Here is a 27,476-nt window from a genome sequence, read left to right as displayed (position 1 = left end):
CTAGAGACTTAACCATGGCAAGAAAGAACATTTCCAGGTTTCAGAAAGTTTAACCGCCAAAAAGGTAACCAGTCAGAAAGATAAAATGCAATGTCAATTAACAGCAATTAACAGTGGTAGCAGTGGAAGGGTGCGTTTCTGAATGGAGGGCTGTGACAAGTGGCGTTCTCAAGGATCAGTGCTGGGACCTTTGCTGTTTGTAATATATATATAAATGATTTGGAGGAAAATGTAACTGGTTTGATTAGTAAGTTTGCGGACAACACAAAGGTTGCTGGATTTACGGATAGCGATGAGGACCATCAGAGAATACAGCAGGACATAGATCAGTTGGAGATTTGGGCGGAGAGGTGGCAGATGGAGTTTAATCCGGACAAATGTGAGGTAATGCATTTTGGAAGGTCTAATACAGATAGGAAATATACAGTAAATGGCAGAACCCTTAAAGAGTATTGATAGGCAAAGGGATCTGGGTGTACAGGTACACAGGTCATTGAAAGTGGTAATGCAGGTGGAGAAGGTAGTCAAGAAGGCATACGGCATGCTTGCCTTCATCGGCCAGGGCATTGAGTTTAAAAATTGGCAAGTCATGTTGCAACTTTATAGAACCTTAGTTAGGCCGCACTTGGAATATAGTGTTCAATTCTGGTCACCACACTACCAGAAGGATGTGGAGGCTTTGGAGAGGGTACAGAAAAGATTTACCAGGATGTTGTCTGGTATGGAGGGCATTAGCTATGAGGAGAGGTTGGAGAAATTTGGTTTGTTCTCACTAGAACGACAGAGGTTGAGGGGCGACCTGATAGAAGTCTACAAGATTATGAGGGACATGGACAGAGTGGATAGCCAGAAGCTTTTTCCCAGGGTGGAAGAGTCAATTACTAGGGGGCACAGGTTTAAGGTGCGAGGGGCAAGGTTTAAAGGCGATGTACGAGGCAGATTTTTTACACAAAGAATAGTGGGTGCCTGGAACTCGTTGCCGGGGGAGGTAGTGGAAGCGGATACGGTAGTGACTTTTAAGGGGCGTCTTGACAAATACATGAATAGGATGGGAATAGAGGGATATGGTCCCCGGAATGGTAGGGGGTTTTAGTTCAGTCGGGCAGCATGGTCGGTGCAGACTTGGAGGGCCGAAAGGCCTGTTCCTGTGCTATAATTTTCTTTGTTCTTTGACCTCTTTAACTTGAGGTTGACATGGTGGCACAGTGGTTAGCACTGCTGCCTCTCAGCGCCAGGGACCCGGGATCAATTCCGACTCTGCTTGACTGACTGTCTGGAGTTTGCACATTCTCCCTGTGTCTGCATGGGTTTCCTCTGGGTGCTTCGGTTTCCTCCCATAGTCCAAAGATGTGTGGGTTAGGTGGATTGGTCATGCTAAATTGCCTCTTAGTGTCAGGGGGGATTAACAGGGTAAATATGTGAGGGTTAAGGGGTTGGGCCTGGGTGGGATTGTTGTCAATGCAGGCTTGATAGGCCAAATGTCTCCTTCTGCACTGTAGGGATTCTATGAGGTAGGTTGAGTGTCAACCAATAATTTGTTAACACAGTTGTCCGTCATTTCGAGTTGAGCCCCCTTAAACAAGGGCCTATTCAGTCCTCTTAGTCAAGGTTAACAAGTCATGTTATCTCTTTTTATTCTGTGGCTTGAGAAGTACAGAAGATTCTTATTCCCACAACAATTTAAATATATTAATAATCCACTGTTAATATATTCATAATTATGATTTGTGTCTATTTCCAGCCTGACATATCTATTAATCTATCAAGATCTATTAACATATCTAATTATCTATCAAGATTCTCTTAAGGTTAACGTGCAGGTTAAGTCGGCAGTTAGGAAGGCAAATGCAGTGTTAGCATTCATGTCGCGAGGGCTAGAATACAAGAGCAGGGATGTACTTCTGAGGCTGTATCAGGCTCTGGTCAGACCCCATTTGTGAGCAGTTTGGGGCCCCATATCTAAGGAAGGGTCCAGAGGAGGTTCACAAGAATGATCCCTGGAATAAAGAGCTTGTCGTAGGAGGAACGGTTGAGGACTCTGGGTCTGTACTCATTGGAGTTTAGAAGGATGAGGGGGGGGATCTTATTGAAACTTACAGGATATTGCGAGGCCTGGAAAGAGTGGATGTGGAGAGGATGTTTCCACTAGTAGGAAAAACTAGAACCAGAGGGCACAACCTCAGGCTGAAGGGACGCTCCTTTAAAACAGCAATGAGGAGGAATTTCTTCAGCCGGAGAGTGGTGAATTTGTGGAACTCTTTGCCGCAGAAGGCTGTGGAGGCCAGATCATTGAGTGTCTTTCAGACAGATAGATAGGTTGTTGATAAATAAGGGGATCTGGGGTTATGGGGAAAAGGCAGGGGAATGGGGATGAGGAAAAATATCAGCCATGATTGAATGGCGGAGCAGACTCGATGGGCCGAGAGGCCTAATTCTGCTCCTGCGTCTTATGGTCTAATGAATTACTTATTCTTTAATTGTTTCACAATTAAGACTGTCTACATATCTAATCTGGCTGGTTTCCAATAATATGGGTTTAGCTTATATTAATATAGGTTCTATCAATTTTAACAGAAAATGCTTTATAGCAGATTAATTCAAACTACAAAATGATAGTCACACTAAAACCAGTGATTTTTTGAAACTACCAACACGGAGCCTACAAGACTGATTTATCTCCATGTGCCTATCTCATTGTGGAAAAGTAAAGTGACTCTGAGTTTGCTGTGGCGTTATTAACAGAAATCAGATCGCACCAAAAAGCAAATATGCCACTGCTTATAAAGGGGGGAAGCAAAATGTTATAATCCCAGTTGGTGTTATAACTGGACAGGAAGATCCCTGAATGGAAGCCTGGCTCAAAAGAACATAACTTTTCTTATTATAAAATGTGGAAGAACAGTGTCGCAGGACTGCTAATTGATTTTAACAACAAGAATATGAAAAAATGGATTATGATGCAATGATCCCTTACTCTCTTCCCCGCCCCCTTAGCTTAGCAATTACACACAGATTTTAAAATTAACAAAAATTACAAAGTGTATATTAAGCTACATTGGTCTCATTAACACACACAGTCCATTAGGCACGCAATTGTGTTAAGACTCACTCCTGTCTAAGCCCAAGTAAATATCTGATTTCTCCTCAAAAATCACAGAATCGAATCACTATAGTGCAGAAGGAGGCCATTTGGCCCTTCAAGTTTGCACCGACTCTCTGAAACTGTATCCCACTCAGGCCCTATCCCCATTACCCTACTAATCTCCCTAACCTGCACATCTTTGGACTGTGGGAGGAAACTGGAGCATCTGGAGAAAACCCACACATACTGTGAGAATGTACAAACTCCACACGGTCACCCAAGGCTGGAATCAAAACTGGATTCCTGGTGCTGTGAGGCAGCAGTGCTAACCACTGTGCCACCGTGGTGAACATCATACTGTGAGCCAACTTGTCTCACTGAACTCTGGCTTCCGCACAACTGATTTCAAATTCCATTTTCAAAAGTCACACTTTAAAATCTTCTTTGAAATTATGCTTTTCCTCCTGCTACTTCCATCAAAGTTTTGCTTTCAGGTTTTACAACTCTCCCTTCAGGTTTGCTTTGTCTTAAAGGCTTTTACACAAACTCTGAGGTCCAGCCACCGGTTTCCAAAATTATTTAAAATAATATCTCCCAATCTGTATTAATTTCCCCTAAACAATAGCACTTCAGAACATTGAATACAGGAGTTGAGACGTCTTGTTGAAGTTGTACAAGACATTGGTAAAGCCACACTTGGAATACTGTGTACAATTCTGGTCACCCTATTATAGAAAGGATATTATTAAACTCGAAAGAGTGCAGAAAAGATTTACTAGGATGCCACCAGGACTTGATGGTTTGAGTTAAAAGGAGAGGCTGGATAGACTGGGACTTTTTTCTCTGGAGCGTAGGAGGCTTAGGGGTGATCTTATAAAAGTCTATAAAATAATGAGGGGCATAGATCAGCTGATAGTATCTTTTCCAAAAGGTAGAGGAGTCTAAAACTAGAGGGCATAGGTTTAAGGTGAGAAGGGAGAGATACAAAAGGGTCCAGAGGGACAATTGTTTCACACAGAGGGTGGTGAGTGTCTGGAACAAGTTGCCAGAGGTAGTAGAAGAGGAGGGTACAATTTTGTCTTTTAAAAAGCATTTAGACAGTTACATGGGTAAGATGGGTATCGAGGGATATGGGCCAAACACGAGCAGTTGGGACTAGCTTAGTTTTTTTAAAAAAAAGGTGGCATGGACAAATTGGGCGGAAGGGCCTGTTTCCATGCTGTAAATCTCTATGACTCTAACAAGATCCAAGCTGACAAGATGAGGCATTCCACATGGAGTTTGGGCCATGAATGTGTTACTCGGGCATGTGTGCTCATCTCGAGCTTAAGTCATAGAAAGTTCTCATTAAGCCATTACCACTCTTGAGAGATTTGCATCAGTTTTGAGCCATTTCCAACTGATTGAGACAAGACAACAAAAATTGGCTTGAATGGGTCCTTGTTAAACAAGAAGCAGCACGGTGGCACAGTGGTTACCACTGCTGCCTCAAAATGCCAGGGACGTGAGTTCGATTCCCGGCTTGGGTGACTGTGCAGAGTCTGCACATTCTCCCCATGTCTGCGTGGGTTACCTCCAGGTGCTCCGGTTTCCTCCCACAGTCCAAAGATATGTGGGTTAGGTGGATTGGCCATGTCAAATTGCCCTTTAGTGTCAGGGGGATTAGTTAGGGTAAATGCATGGAGTTATGAGGATAGGGCCTTGGTGGGATTGTGGTCGGTGCTGACTCGATAGGCCGAATGGCGGCTTCCTGCACTGTAGCATTCTATGATACTGCAGATCCAATGCCTTTTCAACTCTGTGACTTTACTGAACAGGAATCTGTTCTGGTTCCCAGTTAACTCTGCTCTGTTAACTCCACACTTCTTGGAAACTTCTCTTCATTTCTCTAGTTTGCTTAACTAATTGGAACCTGCACATCTTTGGATTGCGGGAGGAAACCCTTGCAGACACAGGAAGAACATGCAAGTTCCACACAGACAGTCACCCACGGCCTGAATCAAACCCAGGTCCCTGGAGGTGTGAAGCAACAGTGCTAATCTCTGCCACTGTGCCACCCTTTGTCCGGCATGAACCTAACTACAGGTTTTACCCTTCCAGGCACAGAAACATTAAATTAAGTGCACTTAATGCCATTCCTTATTTCTAATGTTTACCAATACAAATCCCTTAAAACTAATTTTGCTAACACAAGTCACATACACCTTTCTACTTATGAACAGATGGTGAGAGGGGAAATTAGGATTGTTTAAAGAACCCCTCCTGTCTGTAACATTATAAAAGTTACATTAACTCCCTTTCCAATGAAGTACAAGGTGAACTTGAGAATCCTCCGTATTTCTGCAGACTTTAAACCTCACCTACTGGAAATTACACTATTATGACAGAGAAACTCTTTGCCTGTTCCATCTGTCAGTTGTCCATTCGTGATGTTGAATATAAGGCAGTCTATAGATAGCGTAACAGGTCACAAGTAGAAGCATTTTGTCAGCTGTGATTTGTTTTAGTTTTGATTTGGAGATGCCGGCGTTGGACTGGGGTAAGCACAGTAAGAAGTCTCACAACACCAAGTTAAAGTCCAACAGATTTATTTGGTAGCACAAGCTTTCGGAGTCTTGCTCCTTCTTCAGGTAAGTGAAGAGTTGTGTTCACAACTAGGGCACATATAGACACAAACTCAATTTATAGGAAGGGAACACTCCTGCCTGGTGATTGTTGAGTGGTGTTCATTCATCTGTTGTCGTAGCGTCTGCATGGTCTCCTCGGGACATCCTTTCCTGCAGCGTATCAGGTAGACAACGTTGGCTGAGTCGCAGGAGTATGTACCGTATACCTGGTGGATGATGTTCTCACGTGAGATGATGACATCTGTGTCGATGATCCGGCATGTCTTGCAGAGGTTGCTGTGGCAGGGTTGTGTGGTGTCGTGGTCACTGTTCTCCTGAAGGCTAGGTAGTTTGCTGCGGACAATGGTCTGTTTGAGGTTATGCAGTTGTTTGAAGGCAAGAAGTGGAGGTGTGGGGATGGCCTCGGCGAGATGTTCGTCTTCCCTTCCTGTTGGGGAGCACTTCAGCAGTCACGGGCATTCAGCCTCTGATCTTCGGGTAAGCGTTCTCCAAGGCGGCCTTCACAACACACGACAACGCAGAATCGCTGAGCAGGAACTGATGGCCAAGTTCCGCACGCATGAGGACGGCCTCAACTGGGATGTCACACTATCTGTAACCCCCATGACTTGCTTGGCTTGCAAAATCTCACTAACCGTCCTGGCTGGAGACAATTCACACCTCTTTAACCTGTGCTTAACCCTCTCTCCACTCACATTGTCTATACCTGTAAAGACTTGATTACCTGTAAATACTCGCATTCCAACCATTATCTTGTAAATTGAGTTTGTGTCTATGTATGCCCTGTTTTAGTTTTGATGTGGAGATGCCGGCGTTGGACTGGGGTAAGCACAGTAAGAAGTCTCACAACACCAGGTTAAAGTCCAACAGTTGGACTTTAACCTGGTGTTGTGAGACTTCTTACCTTGTTTTAGTTTGCCAGTCTCGGTTTGAACTTACTCTAATGTCACATTGCAGACAGACAATTGTGGAATTCTGTTGTATGCATAAAAAAACTTGTTTTATGACTGGATTGTCAAATAATCATTCAATGTATGGTTACTCTAACACACAATTTTTACTATTTGGACTTTCTTAATTTTGAGCGATTGCAAGATCTTTTACGTTGAGAATAATTACTAATGTCAACCACAACATGTTTCTTTAACATTGTAAAACATGCCATGGCCTTTGGGTTACTGCCACAGGAATTACTGAACAAGCATGTTTCTCATCTTTTATTGTTATGACGCACCCAATATTTTGAAAATCATTTATAAACTAAGGACTGGGTTGCAAGCAAATTCACACAGCTGAGACTAGTATAGGCAGGCTATTGTTGAGGAACCTGAGGTGTACCTGGAGTTCTTGAAGGGAAGGAAGCCAGCTGTGTCAACATTTAATGGCATTAAAGCGTGACTCAGAATCTGGAATTTGAGAGTGTGCTGAGGTTCCTGCACAAGAATTGCCTGCCGGATTGGTGTCGTGTATTAGATGCATTGGTTCACCAAAATACCCAACTAAAGCCAGTCATTTGCTGTTGGGATTAAATGCCTTGGTGCAGTATGGTTTGTGCTTTGCTAAATCACCATATTTAAATAATCATGTCTTTAAAATCCCAAAATGAATGCAGTCAATTTAAGTCTCTTCTCATTCTGTGACAGGATGTGCATACTGGCTGAAAAGATGTCTGGAGGGATGGGACCCACACAATTTAACCATTGCCAGCTAAAAATCAACCTCATCAAAAGGTAAAGTATACATTTAAGGCAAGTATGAGGCAACAGATAGCAATATTGTTGAGTAAAGGCTTCATGTTAACACATTCATACAATAAAAGTAGAACACTTTAATTTGAGTTAAATACCTGGTAAAAGAAAGTGCAGGGTAACAAATTTAATTTGAAGACAATACTGCTGTTCATAAAGAGTGCAGTGCTTATCATCTAATGAAGTGTGTAAACAATTTAATGGCAGAAATTGAAGTAGCCCACATTTTGCAGTATTAATGATGAGACAATCGGTGTTTGCTGTCATTATTCCTCTGAAACCATAGCAACTTCTGGACTAAAAACTGGAAATACGCAGCAGGTCAGGCAGCATCTGTGGAGCGAGAAACAGAGTTAACATGTCATGGGATCTTTTATATTCCAGCTGAAAGGGCAGATATTTATCTGGTTTTAATGTTTCATCCAAAGAACAGCATCTTCAACAGCATAGCATTCCTTCGAGACTGGGTCAGTCTTGATTATTGTGCTCGGGTCCTGGGGTGGGTCTTGAACCCATAAATTTCTGACTTAGGCTATGAACTAAACCATGCCAGATGATAAGGGGAACCCTACTATAGTTCAGGGAAGGGGTGGGAACAGAAGTGCGGGATATGGTGGAGACTCGTTTAAAGCCTGGTCATTTTTAACTTTTCTGGTTCTGACAGAGGGTCATCAACCTGAAACATTCTTTCTTAAAACCTGTTGCGCTGTAACTTTTCCCAGATCTGATGAAATGTCATTAACCTGAAACATTAATACTTTTTTTCTCTTGTCACAGATGGTGCCAGTCCTTCTGAGTATTCCAGCATGTTGCATTCCAATTTTCCTTCCAGTAGCTGCAGCATTTTTCTTTTTGTAACAACTCCTGAAGTACATTAAATGTGGAAGTCCAAAAGTTGGTGCCAGTGATTCTACGCTTCCCCATGGTGGGTGGCTGTTGAATTTCCCTACAGACTGCAAACGAGAAAAATCACTAAACTGATAAGGACCTTCACCTTTACATTATTAGCCTCGCAGTTAAAAATCCTTTTCACCTTGTCGAATGAGGTGTAATCGGCTTTTTAGGAGTGCACTAAATTCATAATTATTTCTGTAACCGGATTTAATTTTAATTTTATGTGAGATTTGGGAAAAGATTTGTCAATGAAAATTGTAGTCAAAAACCCCGTGTATTATATTTTGCAGGTTGTACCTATTGAAAGTTGATGATGTTGGTGATGTGGACTGGGAGGATCTTTGCAGCGTTATTGGGTAAACAGTATTAACTTTTTCATTTTTGTAATGCAGTAACATAAGCATAATAGCATCTCTGGGTGGACACAATTGACTTGGGGTTCCAAAACCTAATGGAATCAGATAGGTGGAAGTTCCACTCTGGGCTCATTATTCGGTGGAGTGATGCCTATTCTGTTTAAATCTTCTAAGAGGATGTGTATATTATTTTTAATTAACAGATTTTGCAGTACTCCAATCTCATAGTGCCACATCTGAGACCCCAGGTGATGCTTCAAAGCATTTGATAGTTGCTACCATGGTTTGTGACATTGTCTAAATCCCTTCCATCAGATTACTGTTATTGCTTCCGATTACCTGTTTTTTTTATGATGTAGTCACATTCAGTGATGGACCAACCATTTTAATGTATAATTGTCATTCTGTTGGCATTCTATTGTTCCTGGTGTACTGCATTCACCTGTCAGATGTGCCGACAGTATCTTATTACTGGCTCTTAAAAGTTTTCCAGGTGTTGAAAATATGAATTTATTTTCTGTTCCAATGATTCTTTGATTATCACAATTTCCTTACCTGAATCTCTCCGTGGAATTGGAAATAAAGTTCTGTTTTTCAACAACAAATTAAATGTGATTTTAGTATTTGTTTACAGGGTTAACAGAGTTTGTGTGGTTATTTCCCTGTTTTTATAGAGATGTCCCTCCCTTATGTGTTCAACGGATGTTCCATAGATTGAAAACTCGCTATGTACCTGATTGGCCCAGGAAATCCTTTGGAGGTCAGTATTCTAATTTTATATAGTTACTGGTAGCATCACTTCTTATGTTTCCACTTCACATTCTTTATGAGAACAGAAGGAGCTCTTGTGATGGTTCGGCTTAATGCAGGGAGTAGTTGAGCCGTAGGTCCCAGAGTTTTTCTCCAGTCTGTCTTGTTACTTGATTTCCAGTTAAGGGCATTAGTTGTGTGGTACAGTTGGCCTTGGTATAATTTCTGGAGTTGGAAAAGGCTCTTGTAATATTTCTGTTATTGCTGGTGATGTTGGTTCACTTATCAGGTGCATATATTGTACCTCAATGTGTTAAAACACAACCTTCTTGATTTAAAAATATTGCTTTACATCAAATTTATAGAATCCCTACAGTACAGAAGGAGACCATTCAACCCATCAATTCTGCACTGACTCTCCGAAAGAGCATTTTACCCAGACCCACCATTGTCACAACTGAAATGCAGGGCTCAAATTTCAGCAAAGGCTACATGGGCCTTGACAATATTCTGGCAACAGTACTGAAGAGTTGTGCCCCTAACCAAGCTGTTCCAGTATAGCTACAATATTCAATACTCACCTCCACCCAGCAATGTGAAAATTGCCCAGGTATGTCCTGTACACACAAAAACAAGACTAATCCAACCCAGCTAAGTACTATCCCATCAGTCTACTCTCGATCATAAGTAAAGTGATGGAAGTGGCCATCAACAATGCTACCAAGCGGCACTTGCTTAGCAATAACCTGCTCACTGACACTTAATTTGGGTTCCCCCAGAGTCACTCAGCTCCTGACATTACAGCCTTGGTTCAAATTATGACAAAAAAAGCTGAATTCCACAGTTGAGATGGGAGTAACTGCCCTGAACATCAAGGCAACATTTGACTAAGTATGGTATCAAGGAGCCCTAGCAAAACTGGAGTCAGTAGGAATCAGTGGGGTGTGCGTGTGGTGAGGGGCACTACAGATGATTCCAGAACCACAGCAATGTGGTTGAGTGCCCTCTGAAATGGCCTGACAAGTCAATCAGTTCGAGGGCAATAGTGATGGGCAGCAAATGCTGGCCTTGCCAGCAATGCCCATATCCTGTGGGGAAAAAAATGTTTACGAGTAAATCGGACAACAACTCTTACTGTCTGCACATGCTCGGTAAAACACAAATCAGGAAGTGTTACCCAAGATGCCTGCTCTTCCACAAGCTCCACTACACCAGTATCTCGCTCTTCTATTTGGCATTAAAATACACAGTGTGATATTACTTACCCGCTTAATGCCCACGAAACAGTAGAAAAACTTGTTTATTCAAGTCATTGACAACATAATTCTTAATTTCTACCAAAGAACCTTTTTGCCACTGAAAATTTACACAAGTGGCCCATCCTTCAGATATTAATCATTGTTGGAGCCTTAAAAATGAAAATCTCTTAATCTCACCTTTCTTTGATCTTGCTTTCTATACTATTTTATATTGAGTTAAGTACTGTATTCTAATTTGAACTTCTGGTTTAGACTGTCTCAGCAAAGATTCTTCAATTTGAAGAGATGCTGTTGCTTGCCCTGCTCATGGATCTCCTGTGTAGGGCAATGCACTGAACTAATTACTGCAAGTTGCTGCAAAAGAGGTCCACTAAAAATCTGTGGGCTGTTGCAAGTATAGAATTCACAGAATCACAGAATTCCCACTCACCTGAAGAAGGGGCTTAGAGCTCCGAAAGCTTGTGTGGCTTTTGCTACCAAATAAACCTGTTGGACTTTAACCTGGTGTTGTTAAACTTCTTACTGTGTTTACCCCAGTCCAACGCCGGCATCTCCACAGCAAGTATAATGAACAGCAAGTGCTGTTAGTTTGTAGTTTGTTAGTGGGCCATAAAGGTAGATATGTTTCTTGAGGGCCAAAATATGACTTTCAGTAAATACTACTGCACTTAGTGCAACTCTGTGCACAAGGTGACAATTGTATACCAATACTTACCATGCCCTAGCCTCCTCAGTAGCAAGTCCTGAAAATTGCATGTTGGTTTCTTAATTTTGGAATCCTACATTCCATTCTGTTAAGATCATAAGACATGGGAGCAGAATTAGACCACTCATACCATCGCGTCTGCTCTGCCATTCAATCATGGCTGATATTTTTCTCATCCCCATTCTCCTGCCTTTTCCTCATAACCCCTGATCCCCTTATTAAATCAAGAACCTATCTATCTCTGTCTTAAAGACATGCAAAGACCCTGGCCTCCACAGCCTTCTGTGGCAAAGAGTTCCACAGATTCACCACTCTCTGGTGAAGAAATTCTTCCTCATCTCTGTTTTAAAGGATCGTATCTGTAGCCTGAGGTTGTGCCCTCTGGTTCTAGTTTTTCCTATTAGTGGAAACATCCTCTCCACGTCCACCCTATCCAGGCCTCGTAGTGTCCTGTAAGTTTCAATAAGATCCCCCCTCATCCTTCTAAACTCCAACGAGTATAGACCCAAAGTCCTCAACCGTTCCTCAGACGACAAGCTCTTCATTCCAGGGATCGCTCTTGTGAACCTCCTCTGGACCCTTTCCAAGGCCAGCACATATAATCTGTTTATCTGAAACTGCGTCAGAATTCAAGATTTTTGCTGATTTGAAACTTTCTCTTGTGTTGCTAGAAAAAGTGGGAGGCATTATCTTGACTAGTGTTGCTCTCCTGCATGTTAGTTAATATTTATTCAACAGTTCACTGCTAACAGTTTTCAAAAAATAATTTGTGTGGAATTGCAAATTGGTTAAGAGTTTCTTGACCACATGAGTTAAAATAAGAGTTCACATCCAAGTGCGCAAGTGCCTCTAGATTGCTTTACATTTTACGAGTTTGGTTGGTGGTTGAGTGTACAAAATAGATGATTGATTTGCCTTGAATTTGAATTCTAAGTAACATGGTTGGCAAATCCAGGACTACAGCATAAATGTTACATTGTGTTGCGTGCAGACCCTGGGTGAAATGGCAATCTCGTGCTGCTTTGCATATTATGTAATAAAAGCAGTTAGGGTAAACTTCTATATTTTGTGAAAGCCCACAACTGAAATGTTCACAAATATTAAAATTATGTGGTTTATAATTTTAAAAGGAAAAATTATCGAAACAATGCCACGTTGTGCAAGTCAAATCTAACTTGAACATTTTATAGGTATTGTAGACTTCCTGTATGAACGAATAATTCCAGAATTGGAAGCAGAGCTAGTGGAGCAGAATGGCCTAGATTATTGGATTGGATCAGATGATCTTTGTCGGCCACAACAAAGTGAGTTCCAATTGCGCGAAATATTTGATGATGAGGAAGATTAAATTGAGAAAATACAAGAACACACTGGAACCTCACTACAAATTTAAGTCGGAGAAACCATCTGAAAATTTCCTCTCCCAGCTCAGCATGATCTTCTGCAATATTCTTTGTGACCGGCACTGATGCTACAATTTTAAAAGTAATACTGACGATGCAGAAATGTTGACATCCACGTTGTGGTCTCTCGAGACTTCTGGGTTTTTAAGACTTGACAATTTACTGCGTGCAAGGTTTTTTTTTTAAATATGCTTTAATGGATGTTGGCCTAGCTGGAAGGAAGGCCAGCATTTGTTGCCCATTTCTAATGTGTACCAAATAACTGTTGAAAAGATAATTCTTCGGTCAATGTATAGAAATATGAAAATATAAAGCTCTTGAACAATTCAAAATACACCCAGAAACATGGCATGCATGAACACTTTTACACCTTTGATTATAAGATTGTGTGAACAGTTAATGTTGGTAATAGTTAGCTTGTATAACTGTTTTTAAGATTGTCAACTTTATTACAGTTTAAAATATTTGTGTAAATAGAAAAGCAAAATATTGTGGGTACTGGAAATCTTAAATAAAAGAAATCGCTGGGAATATGCAGTTGGTGCAACAGCATCTCTGGAGAGAGAAACAATTAATCCTTTGGGTCGGACAAAAGGTTGAGATGAAACATGAACTTGGTTTCTATCTTCTCAGATGCTGGCAGACCTGTGAGGTATTTCCAGCATTTTATTTTTATAGTTTTGTGGATGTTCATCTTGATTTCTTACAGTGGGAAAGGAGGCAGCTTGCTTGGAAAGTCAACATGAAATTTGTTCACTGTTCAAAATTATTCAAACTTGGCTTAATGTCTACGTATGGACAGCAGTAGGCCATTCAGCCCTTCGAGCCTGCTCCGACATTTAATAAAATCATGGCTGATCTGATAGTGACCTCAGATCTGCATCCCATCTACCCTCAATAACTATCATCCCCTTGCTTACCAAGGATCTGCCTACCTCTGCCTGAAAAAAAAATCCAAGGACTCTGTTTCCACTGCCTTCTCAGAATTCTCCCACACGAGGAATCATCCACTCCACATCCACCTTATCAAGACCCCTCAGGATCTTGTATGTTTCAATCAAGTCACCTCTTGCTCTTCTAAACTCCAGCCTGTCCAATCTTTGCTCAAGACAACCTGCCCATTTCTGGTATTAGTCTGGTAAGCTATGTTCCATGCATTTACATCCTTCAATAAATCAATACTGTACACAGCACTCAAAATCTTGTATAAAAATGATCAGCCAGGGCAATGGTAAATTAAAATATACTTATTCTTAGTTCAGTTGGGAAATCAAGGATTTGGCATAAATCCTGAATCTGAAACAAAATGGAACATAATATCAGGAAACTGCTTAAAAAAATAACAATTTTCATTACATGAAACATTTGTAAAATGAATGGCATTTCAATGAAATGACTTTCATTTTGGTGAATACGGCAATTATTTTGCATGCATAGTTCTACAAGCAATAATTTTAGTGAATGAAAAGTTAACTTTTTGGTGCTGATTGAGGGCCAGGTTAGAACTGTTTACACTTGCACATTTAAAAGGCTACATATTTGAAAGGCAACATCCTGACAATGCAGTACTCCATTGCTACTCAGTGTCATTCTGGACTTTGTGGTCAAATTTGGAGTGAGGGTTGAACCTATAACCAACAGGTAGCTGGTTGTGGTTCCTGGGGAACACAGGAGCCAGAGAAGGCCGTTCAATGAAATTCTGTCTGAACTTTATATACCTGTCTTTGTCCGTATCCATTAATACTTTAAGCTAACAAAATTCTATCAATTGCAGTTTTAAAATTAACAATTAATCTGATGTCAATTGCCATTTGCAGAAGAGTGTTTCAAGCTTCTGTCATCCCTTGCATGAATAAGTGTTTGCTAATTTCACTCCTTAAAGGTTTACTTATGGATTAGGAAATTGTACACATTATTTAAAATGGAAAAGAGGTAGGGAAATGTCAGGTAACTACAGATCTGTGAGTTTAACAGTCACTGTGGAGAAACTACTCCAATTGAAATAGTGACAGATCATTTGGACAACTATGGGCTGATCAAAGGGAGTCACAGTGATAAGAATTCAGGAGATGGAGAGAAGCAAAGGGTACTTATTTACACACATCACTGAAAGCTAGTGCATAGATACTGGCCTCTAGTGATTTGTGTTTATGGATAATCAAAAAGGCTTGATTTTCAGAAGGAAGTTGGAATGTAAAAATGAGAAAGTAATGCTTCTTTGCCAGGGCCTGTGTTTAATTGTTGGCACCGCACCTAAGGAAAGATGTATTGACATGGAGGAGAGGTGCAGTGCTCCAGGGTAGGACAAAAACTGCCACTACTGATACAATATGCTTGTTTGGAATATTTGATTCCCGTTGCTATAAAAGCTATTTAAAGTTGCACAGGACTAAAACTCCTTGCAGTCTGAAACCACAAGCATTACTCTATGGGACAACTAACGAGGAGCTCAAATATACATCATCTATGTTACTGCAATTGGACACGAGGAGCAGAGCTCAGTTTTTACACTTGGAGGCCCCAGCAGTGCCTATTTCAAGTTTAGAGGCACGATTTGCAGGTTTTACCTCGCTGTAATGACCATTGTTTCCCTCTCACAGTAGTTAGTGCGGCTGCCTTTCAGTGCCAGGGACCCGGGTTTGATTCCCCGCTTGGGTCACTGTCTGTGCGGAGTCTGTACATTCTCCCTGTATCTGCGTGGGTTTTCTCCAGGTGCTCCAGTTTCCTTCCACAGTCCGAAAGCGTGCTGGTTAGGTGTTTTGGCCGTGCTAAATTCTCCCTCAGTGTACCTGAACAGGCGCCCGAGTGTGGCGACTAGGGGATTTTCACAGTAACTTCATTGCAGTGTTAATGTAAGCCTACTTGTGACACTAATAAATAAACTTCAAACCTTTCTATACTTGATGTCCTGTTGTGGAGTGGGAACCTAATAAGGTTGTGTTATATCAGATTCTTGCTTACTTTAGGCCCTAACCAATTTTCCTCCACCATTCCAGGTGGATTGAGTTTTATTAACCACAAATCACATGCAAGTCAAGAATATGATTGAAGACCTAGCCAAAATGTTTAACAATACCATCATCCTAAGAATGATGTCCCCAGTTAAAGTTTATTTATTAGTCACAAGTAAGGCTTACATTAACACTGCAATGAAGTTATTGTGAAAGTCCCCTAGTCACCACATTCCGGCGCCTGTTCGGGTCAGTCCATCTAACCATCTTTCAGACTGTGGAAGGAAACCGGAGCACCCGGAGGAAACCCACGCAGATGGGGGAGAAAGTGCAAACTCCACACAGACAGTGACCCAAGCTGGAAATCGAACCTGGGTCCCTGGCACTGTGAGGCAGCAGTGCAAACCGCTGTGTTGCCCACAGCTGTGCGTGCCCAGTGTTCAGGAATCTACACCATGAAGAAAATTGTATAGTTTTGTGGTTGTAAATTGGAGGAAATAGCTTCATATCATTGATGTACGTGGAAGGAACATTTAGAGTCCTAGCAATAATATTCATGCCTTTGTTATTTCCAAATGTGTGCTGCTCTTAGATGCAAGAGTCAAGCAAGGGCTGTCTACCTTCTACATGAAAGATTCCATGGCAATATTTTAAAGAGCAGCGGAGTTATTCCTGGCCAATATTCATTTCTCAATCAAATTGCTGAAATAAATTATCTGGCCATCATCACCCTGTTATTTTGGGATCTTACTGTGCACAAATTGGTTGCTACGTTTCATAGAAACCCTACAGTACAGAAAGGCCATTCGGCCCATCGAGTCTGCACCATCCACAATCCCACCCAGGCCCTACACCCCATATCTCTACATATTTTACCCACTAATCCCTCTAATCTACACATTCCAGGACACTAAGGGGCAATTTTTTACATAGCCAATCAACCTAACCCGCACATCTTTGGACTGTGGGAGGAAACCGGAGGAAACCCACGCAGACACGAGGAGAATGTGCAAACTCCACACACACAGTGACCCAAGCTGGGAATCGAACCCAGGTCCCTGGAGCTGTGAAGCAGCAGTGCTAACCACTGCTACCATGCCACCCGACCGTTTCCTGCAATACAACAGTGGCACACTTACATGCTGTCACCCAATTACAAAATCTTTACAGTGCAGAAGGAGACCATTTTGCTTATTGAGTCTCCACTGTCTTTTCAAAAGAGCATTATATCTAGTCCCACCGCCCTGTCTTATCCCTATAATCTTGCATATTCGTTTCGGATAGCAATCCAATTTCGATACATCGGTTGAAGCTGCCTCCGCCACCCTCTCAGGAAATTTATTCCAGACTCAAACCACCCTCAGTGAAAAAAGTTCTTCCTCACATCACTTCAAAGGTAAAGTGCTTTGGGATGTCCTGTGAAATATATATAGCAATTGCAAGTCTTTCTCACCTCTGGACTTGACTATTCCAAAGTTTTCCTGGCCAGGTTTCCATCTGCCACTCTTCATAAACTTGAGCCCATCCAATACTCTGCTGCCTGTGTCAAGTCTTGTTTCCCCATCACCCTGTGCTTGCTGACTTGCGTTGGTTCTGAGTCAGAAGTGCCTCAGGCGTATGAGCTGATGGATGAATGGGAAAGGAGGTGTTAATTGCAGAATGCTAAACAGCTGTTTGAAAGCAAAAAAAGAGAAAACCAAAGGTAAGACTGAAACATGAAAAAAAAAAGCTGGGGATGTGGGGGTGGGCACAAAGATGGTCTGAAATTAATTTGCCACCTTACTATCACAATGACCTCGTTGTTGGCCTACTGCAGTGCTCCAATGAAGCTCAACACAAGGTTGAGGAACAGCATCTGATTTTTCAATGGGCACTTCACAGTATTCTGATGTGGTAGCATGCCCCTTTAAGGGGTAAGCTGTCAGGTCATAGAAACCCTACAGTACAGAAAGAGGCCATTCGGCCCATCGAGTCTGCACCGACCACAATCCCACCCAGGCCCTACCCCCATTTACCTACATATTTTACCCGCTAATCCCTCGAATCTACGCATCCCAGGACACTAAGGGGCAATTTTTTTTTTAGCATTGCCAATCAACCTAACCCGCACATCTTTGGACTGTGGGAGGAAACCGGAGCACCCGGAGGAAACCCACGCAGGCACGAGGAGAATGTGCAAACCCCACACAGACAGTGGCCCAAGCTGGGAATCGAACCCAGGTCCCTGGAGCTGTGAAGCAGCAGTGCTAACCACTGTGCTACTGTGCCGCCCTAAATGGGTCATATGACCCATTCAGCCAATTGGGCTGGAGCATGCGAATCCTGGAGCTGAGTCTGGGTTTTTCATGCAGTTAAGAATCTGGAGTCATGGAGTACGGTAGGTAGCCTTTATATCACTCTCTGTACATAGTTACTTACTTTAATAAAGTGTTCATTAATTAATCATAGAATCCCTACAGTGCAGATGGAGGCCATTTGGCCCGTCGAGCCTGCACTAACAACAATACCACCCAGGCCCTATCCCCGTAACCCCTTTGGTGGTTACCTGTCTTTGCAAAATACTACAGTTGACGGCGAGGATCAATCCAAGTGCGGCAAGATGGCCCCAGTTACGATTGTGTTGGTGGTAAACAGTCTGCCACTCAGAATGGAGGTGGCCTCTGCTACAGTTGCAGGAGAACAAATGTATCATTATTTACAAAGAGGGGTTCAGCTCCTACAGTTAAGAAGCACAATGACCAAGCCAGGAACACATACTGGACAGGTTTTAAGGACCCGAGGGATAACAATGCCTGTAAGCTACTGTCGTCAGTCAGCTCAACTGCCTCTAATAGTAGTAAGGGGCGAGGGCCAGGTTTGATGGACTGAGATTGACTTTGCCAAATTAGATTAAACAGAATAAAAATCTTCAAACTCAACAATGGAAGCTTTCATGATGTCTTAAAAAATACCAGAAGGTGTTCCAAGGTAAGTTAGGCAAGATACAGGGCCTAAAAGCAACGTGGATCCTGAGGCCATGCCAGAGATTTAAGAAGGCCAGAGTGAGGCTAAAGAGGGAGAAATGTACATTCCAGCCTTATGGAGTAACATACTTAGGGTTCAAAGTGGTCGCAAAAGAGTTGTACTCTGTGGAGGAGAAGATAAAAACAACGGCAGCACGGTAGCACAGTGGTTAGCACTGCTGCTTCACAGCTCCAGGGACCTGGATTCGATTCCCGGCTTGGGTCACTGTCTGTTTGGAGTTTGCACATTCTCCTCGTGTCTGTGTGGGTTTCCTCCGGGTGCTCCGGTTTCCTCCCACAGTCCAAAGATGTGCGGGTTAGGTTGATTGGTCATGCTAAAAATTGCCCTTGGTGTCATGAGATGCGTAGGTTAGAGGGATTAGTGGGTAAATATGTAGGGATATGGGGGTAGGGCCTGGGTGGGATTGTGGTTGGTGCAGACTCGATGGGCCGAATGGCCTCTTTCTGTACTGTAGGGTTTCTATGGTCTATGAATTAAGGAAGCACCGACCCCCAGAAATGTATTGGAATTTAAACCTTTTAGGAATGGTGAACTATTACGGGAGATATATTCATAATCTTTCTACATTGTTGGCACCCCTACACACACAGCTCTCGAAGCACCAGAGATGGTACTGAAAGAGCATCAGAAAGAGGCCTTCGAACAGGGTAAACTGGTATGCCAGTCATCCAGTCTCTTAGTTTATTTTGACCCTTCACATAGGATGGAGGATGGCCTATCGTCTATGCCTCAAAAACACTTGACCAATGCTGAAAAAGCTTACTTTCGAATCGGACAAGAAGGACGAGCCGTCATCTTCGGAGCGAAGAGGTTCCATCAGGCATTTCTTCTTAGTCACTGACCACAAACCCTCATTGGGCCTATTTAAGAAGGATAATACTATTCCTCCCATAGCTTTAGTGAGGGGCTAATGCTGGACTCTACTGCTAGCAGCCTACTTTTCAACATTGGCTGGGCACACACATTTCAATCACGGACGTTTTAACCCACCTTCCCCTAGCTGAAAGTATACTGCCTCCTCCAGCAGGAAATTGTTCTTGCCCTAAACGTTCCCAATTCATTATCAATGTCGGTGTGACAGGTCAAGTTTTGGACTCCGAAAGACCCTTTATTATCTCGAGTTAGGCATATGGTCCTCCATGGCTGGCATTATGTCGACAGGTCTGAGCAATTAAGGGCCTTTCAGATAAGAAAAGATAAGTAGTGAAGATGGCGTATTATTATGGTGAGCAAAGGGTTGTTCCCACTTGTGCCAGAACGTTATTGTTACAAGAGTCACATTATGCCCATCTTGGGATGACAAAGGTGAAGGTGGTCGCACGCAGTTATGTGGCCCGGGATAGATACTGACATTGAGAATCTGGACAAACAATGTGACCAGTGTACGTTGGGAGTGGCTACATGTCGATTTTGCGGGCACCATGTTCCTGCTCATAATTGGTGCACACTCCAAATAGTTGGCCATGCACAAAATGAAATCCATGACTTCATCAGCAATGGTTGAGAAATTGCAACAAACATTCATCACCCATGGATGGCCCAAGGTGCTAGTGTCCGATATTGTGACTGCGGTGATGTAATGTTCCAGTGGGAATTGGAGAAGTTATCTGCACTGACGCATCTTTGCAAATTGAGAGTCAACCCATTGAGGTTCAAATCGAAGTCATCCCTGCTGTTGGAGCACCTACTAGTGAATTACAACACTCCCAAAGGATCGGAAGTCCCCAGACTTACTTACCTTATAAGGGATTGTGATTGAGATCAATTGGTTGTATAATATTGTTAATAGTTCAATTGTTATTGAAATGTATTAATCAGGAACTTAAAGGGGGAAGGATGTGGTGGCATGCCCCTTTAAGGGACAAGCTCTCGGAGGGTCATGTGACCCATTTGGCCAATTAGGTAGGAACACACAAATCCTGGAGCTGAGTGCAGGTTTTCCTTACCAGTCAGGAATCATGGAGTATGAGTCGCCTTTATAACACTGTACATAGTTACGTACTGTGATAAACTGTTCATTTGTTAATCTATTTGGTGGTCGTTCATCTTTGCAAGATACTATATTTGGACTCAACATAGAGTTCAACAGTTTCAGACTATAAAATCCTTCCCAATTTTCATTTCATTTTTCAAACTTTCACACCTCCTCTGGACAGACAGAACCATAGAATGTCAACAGTGCATCGGAGGCCATTCGGCCCATCGAGTCTGTACCAACTCTCTGAAAGTGCATCCCACACAGACCCTCCCCTCTGCTTATCCCCGTAACCCTGCGCATTTATCATGGGTAATCCACCTAACCTGATTTTGATTTGATTTATTGTCACATGTATTAGCATACAGTGAAAAGTATTGATTCTTGCACGCTATATAAAGCATACCGTTCATAGAGAAGGAAACGAGAGAGTGCAGATTGTAGTGTTACAGTCATAGCTAGGGTGTAGAGAAAGATCAACTTAATGCAAGGTAGGTCCATTCAAAGGTCTGATGGCAACAGGGAAGAAATGTCTTGAGTCAGTTGGTACGTGACCTCAAAAGTTTATATATTTTTCCCAACGGAAGAAGGTGGAAGACAGAATGTCCGGGGTGCGTGAGGTCCTTAATTATGCTGGCTGCTTTGCTGAGGCAGCTAATGTTCTGGGGACCTGGATTCGAATCACGCAACGGCAGCTGGTGGAATTTGAATTAAATAATAAATATCTGGAATTAAGAAACTACTCATGACCATGGAACCATTGTCGATTGTTGGAAAAACCCAACTGGTTCACTAATGTTCTTTAGGGAAGGAAATCTGTCGTTCTTACCTGGTCTGGCCTACATGTGACTCCAGAGCCACAGCAATGTGGTTAACTCCTAACTGCCCTCTGAACAAGAGCAACTAGGGATGGGCAGTGACGCCCATGTCCCACAATGATTAAAAAACCTGAAACATTTAACTCTTCCCCTCTCCTGAGTTTTTTTGCAATGTCTCTGTTTTATGGGTGGCACAGTGGTTAGCACAGCGTAAGGGACCCGGGGTTCGATTCTGGCGTCGGGTCACTGTCTGTGCATAGTCTGCACATTCTCCCATGTCTGCATGGGTTTCCTCCGGGTGCTCCTGTTTCCTCCCACAGTCTGAAAGACGTGCCAGTTAGGTGCATTGGCCATGCTAAATTCACCCTCAGTGTACCCGAATAGGCGCTGGAGTGTGGCGACTAGGGGATTTTCACAGCAACTTCATTGCAGTATTAATGTAAGCCGACTTGTGACACTAATAAATAAACTTTAACATAAGAACATAAAAACATAAGAACTAGGAGCAGGAGTAGGCCATCTGGCCCCCATGAGCCTACTCCACCATTCATGGCTGATCTTTTCATGGACTCAGCTCCACTTACCCACCCGCTCATCATAACCCTTAATTCCTTTACTGTTCAAAAATATATCTATCCTTGCCTTAAAAACATTCAATGAGGTAGCCCCAACTGCTTCACTAGGCAGGGAATTCCCCAGATTCACAACCCTTTGTGTGAAGAAGTTCCTCCTCAACTCAGTCCTAAATCTGCTCACCCTTATTTTGAGGCCATGCCCCCTAGTTCTAGTTTCACCCACCAGTGGAAACAACTTCCCTGCTTCTATCTTATCTATTGTCTTCATAATCTTACATGTTTCTATAAGATCTCCCCTCATTCTTCTGAATTCCAGTGCGTATAGCCCCAGTCTACTCAGTCTCTCCTCATAAGCCAAACCTCTCAACCTAGTGAATCTCCTCTGCACCCCCTCTAGTGCCAGTATATCCTTTCTCAAGTAAGGAGACCAAAACTGTACACAGTACTCCAGGTGTGGCCTCACCAGCACCTTGTACAGCTGCAAAATAACCTCGCTGTTTTTAAACTCCATCCCTCCAACAACGAAGGACAATATTCCATTTGCCGCCTTAATTACCTGCTGCACCTGCAAACCAACTTTTTGTGATTCATGCACATGGACCTCTGCACAGCAGCATGCTGCAATTTTTTACCATTTAAATAATAGTCCATTTTGCTGTTATTCCTACCAAAATGGATGACCTCACATTTGCCAGACCTTGCCCACACACTTTCTATATCCCTTTGCAGACTTCCAGCGTCCTCTGCATACTTTGTTCTGCCACTCATCTTAGTGTCATCTGCGAATTTTGACACACCACACTTGGTCCCCAACTCCAAATCATCTATGTAAATTGTAAACAATTGCGGTCCCAACACTGATCCCTGAGGCACACCACTAGTCACTGATCGTCAACCAGAAAAACACCCATTTACCCCCCACTCTTTGCTTTCTGTTAGTTAACTAATCCTCTATCCATGCTAATATATTACCCGTAACACCGTGCCCCTTCATCTTATGCAGCAACCTTTGGTGCGGCAACTTTTCAAATGCCTTCTGGAAATCCAGATACACCACATCCATAGGTTCCCCATTGTCCATTGCACATGTAATGTTCTCAAAGAATTCCACCAAATTGTTAAACATGACCTGCCCTTCATGAACCCATGCTGCGTCTTATCAATGGGACAATTTATATCCAGATGTCTCGCTATTTCTTCCTTGATGATAGATTCAAGCATTTTCCTTACTACAGAAGTTAAGCTAACCGGCCTATAGTTACCCGCCTTTTGTCCACCTCCTTTTTTAAACAGTGGCATCACATTTGCTGTTTTCCAATCTGCGGGAACCACCCCAGAGTCCAGCGAATTTTGGTAAATTACCACTAGTGCATTTGCTATTTCCCCCGCCATCTCTTTTAGTACCTTGGGATGCATTTCATCAGGACCAGGAGACTTGTATATTTTTAGCCCCATTAGCTTGCCCAACACGACCTCTTTCATGATAATAGTTTCTAGGTCCTCACCTGCCATAGCCTTCCTGTCATCAATTTTTGGCATGTTATTTGTGTCTTCCACTGTGGAGACCGACACAAAATACCTGTTCAATGCCACAGCCACTTTCTCATTTCCAGTTATTACATCCCCCTTCTCATCCTCTAAAGGACCAATGTTTACTTTAGCCACTTTTTTTCGTTTTATATATTTGTAGAAACTTTTGCTGTTTTTATATTCTGAGCTAGTTTACTCTCATAATCCATTTTAAATATCTTTATACCTTTTTCGTGGCTTTCGGTTGACCTTTAAAGATTTCCCAATCCTCTAAGTTTCCCACTAATCTTTGCCACTTTGCATGCATTTCCTTTCAATTTGACGCCCTCCTTTATTTCCTTAGATATCTACGGGTGATTATCTCTTTTTCATGATGTGGAGATGCTGACGTTGGACTGGGGTAAACACAGTAAGAAGCCTCACAACACCAGGTTAAAGTCCAACAGGTTTATTTGGTGGCACAAGCTTTCGGAGTCTCGCTCCTTCTTCAGGTGAGTGAGTGAAGTGAGTGACTCACTGACCTGAAGAAGGAGTGAGACTTCGAAAGCTTGTGCTGCCAAATAAACCTGTTGGACTTTAACCTGGTGTCGTGAGACTTCATAGAAACCGTACAGTGCAGAAAGAGGCCATTCGGCCCATCGAGTCTGCACCGACCACAATCCCACCCAGGCCCTAACCCCATATCCCAACATATTTTACCCACTAATCCCTCTAACCTACACATCGCAGAACACTAAGGGGCAATTTTTACCATGGCCAATCAACCTAGCCCACACATCTTTGGACTGTGGGAGGAAACCCACGCAGACACGAGGAGAATGTGCAAACTCCACACAGACAGTGACCCAAGCCGGGAATCTTACTATCTCTTTTTCTACAGTTGTTTATCACTGGTGTATACTTTTTGCTGAGCACTGTGAAGTCCTCCACTGTTCCTCAATTGTCCCATCATGAGGTTTTTTGCTCCCGGTTTGAAGTGTTTCCCTCAGCTCTATGTGTGTGTGTGTTTTGAAGGCTGCCCAGCCTCTCTGGCGATCCGGTGCGTTCTGTCCCTCCGCGGCCGCCGTCTCATTTCAAACCCCTCCCCCTCCTGCTCCCGCCCAACGGTTGGGTCGGATGCGTCACTTCCGGTGGCGGGGCCTGCGCGAGAATAGGAAGTTTTGGCTGGAAGTTTAAGGGGAATCGAACCGAGCGGCGGCTGCAGCAGCTCAACATGGTGAGTGGCGGGGACACGGCCCCGGGCCAGGGCCCGGGGGGTGGGGACTCGGCCCGGGGGGCGGGGGGACTCGGCCCGGGGGGAGGGCGGACTCGGCCCGGGGGGAGGGCGGACTCGGCCCGGGGGGCGGGGGGACTCGGCCCGGGGGGCGGGGGGACTCGGCCCGGGGGGCGGGGGGACTCGGCCCGGGGGGCGGGGGGACTCGGCCCGGGGGGCGGGCGGACTCGGCCCGGGGGGCGGGCGGACTCGGCCCGGGGGGAGGGGCGGACTCGGCCCGGGGGGACTCGGCCCGGGGGGAGGGGGGACTCGGCCCGGGGGGAGGGGGGACTCGGCCCGGGGGGCGGGGGGACTCGGCCCGGGGGGCGGGGGGACTCGGCCCGGGGGGAGGGGGGACTCGGCCCGGGGGGTGGGGACTCGGCCCGGGGGGCGGGGGGACTCGGCCCGGGGGGAGGGCGGACTCGGCCCGGGGGGACTCGGCCCGGGGGGAGGGGGGAACTCGGCCCGGGGGGAGGTGCCGGTGGGCCGGTCTGTCTGGGGTGGTGCTGCTGGACATGTGCACGAATGGGCCGCAGAGCGAACCAACCGTAGACTTTGTGGTGGGGGCAGGAGGTGTTAGGGCCGTCCTGGCCACGCCGCCTCCTCAGATGAGTTAACACTCAGACTTCGTGCCACTCCCTTTGATTTGATTTATTATGGCCACATGTTAGTTTACAGTGAAAAATATTGTACCTTGTGCGCTTTACAGACAAAACACACCGTTCATAGAGTACATAAGGGAGAAGGAGAGGGTGCAGAATGTGCTGTTACAACTAGGATTTGATTTTGATTTCATAGAAATCATAGAAACCCTACAGCACAGAAAGAGGCCATTCGGCCCATCGGGTCTGCACCAACCACAAACCCACCCAGGTCCTACCCCCATATTCACCCGCTAATCCTTCTAACCTACGCATCTCAGGACACTAAGGGCAATTTTAGCATGGCCAATCAACCTAACCCGCACATCTTTGGACTGTGGGAGGAAACCGGAGCACCCGGAGGAAACCCACGCAGACACGAGGAGAATGTGCAAACTCCACACAGACAGTGACCCAAGCCGGGAATCGAACCCAGGTCTCTGGAGCTGTGAAGCAGCAGTGCTAACCACTGTGCTACCGTGATTTGATAATGATTTGATTCATTATTTTGTCACATGTATTAGTTTACAGTGAAAAGTGTTGTTTTTTGCATGCTATGCAGACAAAGCATAATGTTCATAGAGAAGGAAAGGAGAGGGTGCAGAATGTAGTGTTACAGTCACCAATAGGGTGAGGAGAAAGATCAACTTAATGAGGTAGGTCCATTCGAAAGTCTGATGGTGGCAGGGAAGAGTCGGCTGGCACGTGTTTTCAGACTTTTGTATCTTTTTCCCGATGGAAGAAGGTGGACGAGAGAATGTCCGGGGTGCGTGGAGTCCTTGCTTACGCTGGCTGCTTTCCTGAGACAGCGGGAAGTGTAGACAGAGTCAGTGGATAGTAGGCTGGTTTGCATGATGGACTGGACTTCATTCATGACCCTTTGTACTTTCTTGCGGTCTCAGTCAGAGCAGGAGCCATACAAAGCAGTGGTGCAACCAGAAATGATGCTTTCTATGGTGCATCTGTAAACGTTGGTGAGAGTCATGGCGGACATGCAGAGATTCCTTTGTTCCTGAGAAAGTAGAGGCGTTGGTGGGCTTTCTTAACTATAGCATCAGCGTGGAGGGATCAGGACAGGCTGTTGGTGATCTTGACACCTAGAAACCTGAAGCTCATGACCATTTTCACTTCATCCCTCTTAATGTAGACAAGGGCATGTCCTCCACTATGCTTCCTGAAGTTGATCATCTCCTTCGTTTTACTGACATTGAGGGAGAGATTATTGTCGTCAAAGATCACCAGGTTTTCTATTTCTTTCCTGCTCCCCTCCTCATCATAGTTTGAGATCCGACCCACTACGGTTGTGTCATCAGCAAACTTGGAAATCGAGTTGGAGGGGAATTTGGACACACAGCCATGGCTGTATAAGGAGGAAAGTAGGACTGAGGACACAACCTTGTGGGACACCAGTGTTGAGGATAATTGTGGAGGAGGTATTATTACCTGTCATTGATTGCGGTCTGTGGTTTAGGAAGTCCAGGATCCAGTCGCGGTGGGAGGAACTGAGCCCTAGGCCACAGAGTTTGGAGATATGAGTTTTGTAGGAATAATAGTTTTGAAGGCTGAGTTGTAGTCAAAAAGGATTCTAGGGAGAGAAAGTGGGCTGGTGATAATGTCATGGGACTAGTAATCCTGAGGCCTATGATAATGCTCTGGGAACATGAATTCAAATCCCACCAGAGCAGCTGGTTGAGTTTAAATTCATTTAATTAATCAAAATCTGCTGTGACTGTAATAGTGACCACGTAAATGCTCGTAAATACTTGTCATAAAAACCCATCTGCTTCACTAATGTCCTTTTAGGGAAGGAAATCTGCTTTCCTGACCCTGTCTGGCCTGCAGCCATGTGGTTGACTCTTAACTGTGCTCAGAAGGGCAATTAGGG

At 43.9% G+C, this 27,476-nt stretch overlaps 2 protein-coding genes across 5 annotated transcripts in view; both read left to right on the top strand.

Moving 5' to 3' along the window:
- The window catches only part of LOC144502444 (uncharacterized), a 32,194-nt gene extending 18,694 nt beyond the window's left edge, over nucleotides 1–13,500 (top strand). For 2 of the 3 annotated variants that reach the window (XM_078226372.1, XM_078226373.1), the window contains exons 7-10: nucleotides 7,353–7,439; nucleotides 8,642–8,707; nucleotides 9,382–9,467; nucleotides 12,613–13,500. In XM_078226372.1, coding sequence (XP_078082498.1) covers nucleotides 7,353–7,439; nucleotides 8,642–8,707; nucleotides 9,382–9,467; nucleotides 12,613–12,770 — 397 coding nt within the window. In that variant the 3' untranslated portion in view covers nucleotides 12,771–13,500. Of the gene's footprint in view, nucleotides 1–7,352; nucleotides 7,440–8,234; nucleotides 8,383–8,641; nucleotides 8,708–9,381; nucleotides 9,468–12,612 lie in introns of all 3 variants that reach the window. The other variant, XR_013499341.1, reaches the window with a different exon arrangement.
- An 11,324-nt stretch (nucleotides 13,501–24,824) lies between these two features.
- Nucleotides 24,825–27,476, top strand: part of setx (senataxin) — a 98,519-nt gene continuing 95,867 nt past the window's right edge. The window contains exon 1 of one of the 2 annotated variants that reach the window (XM_078226384.1): nucleotides 24,825–24,914. The gene's annotated coding sequence lies outside the window, so the exon portion shown is untranslated. Of the gene's footprint in view, nucleotides 24,915–26,751; nucleotides 26,834–27,476 lie in introns of those variants that run through there. The other variant, XM_078226385.1, reaches the window with a different exon arrangement.

The sequence above is a fragment of the Mustelus asterias genome, chromosome 13 (genome assembly GCF_964213995.1).
Source record: "Mustelus asterias chromosome 13, sMusAst1.hap1.1, whole genome shotgun sequence".
In the NCBI taxonomy this organism is placed as follows: Eukaryota; Metazoa; Chordata; class Chondrichthyes; order Carcharhiniformes; family Triakidae; genus Mustelus; species Mustelus asterias.
Note: the sequence above shows the minus strand (reverse complement) of the source record. Positions and strands in the feature narration are given on the sequence as shown.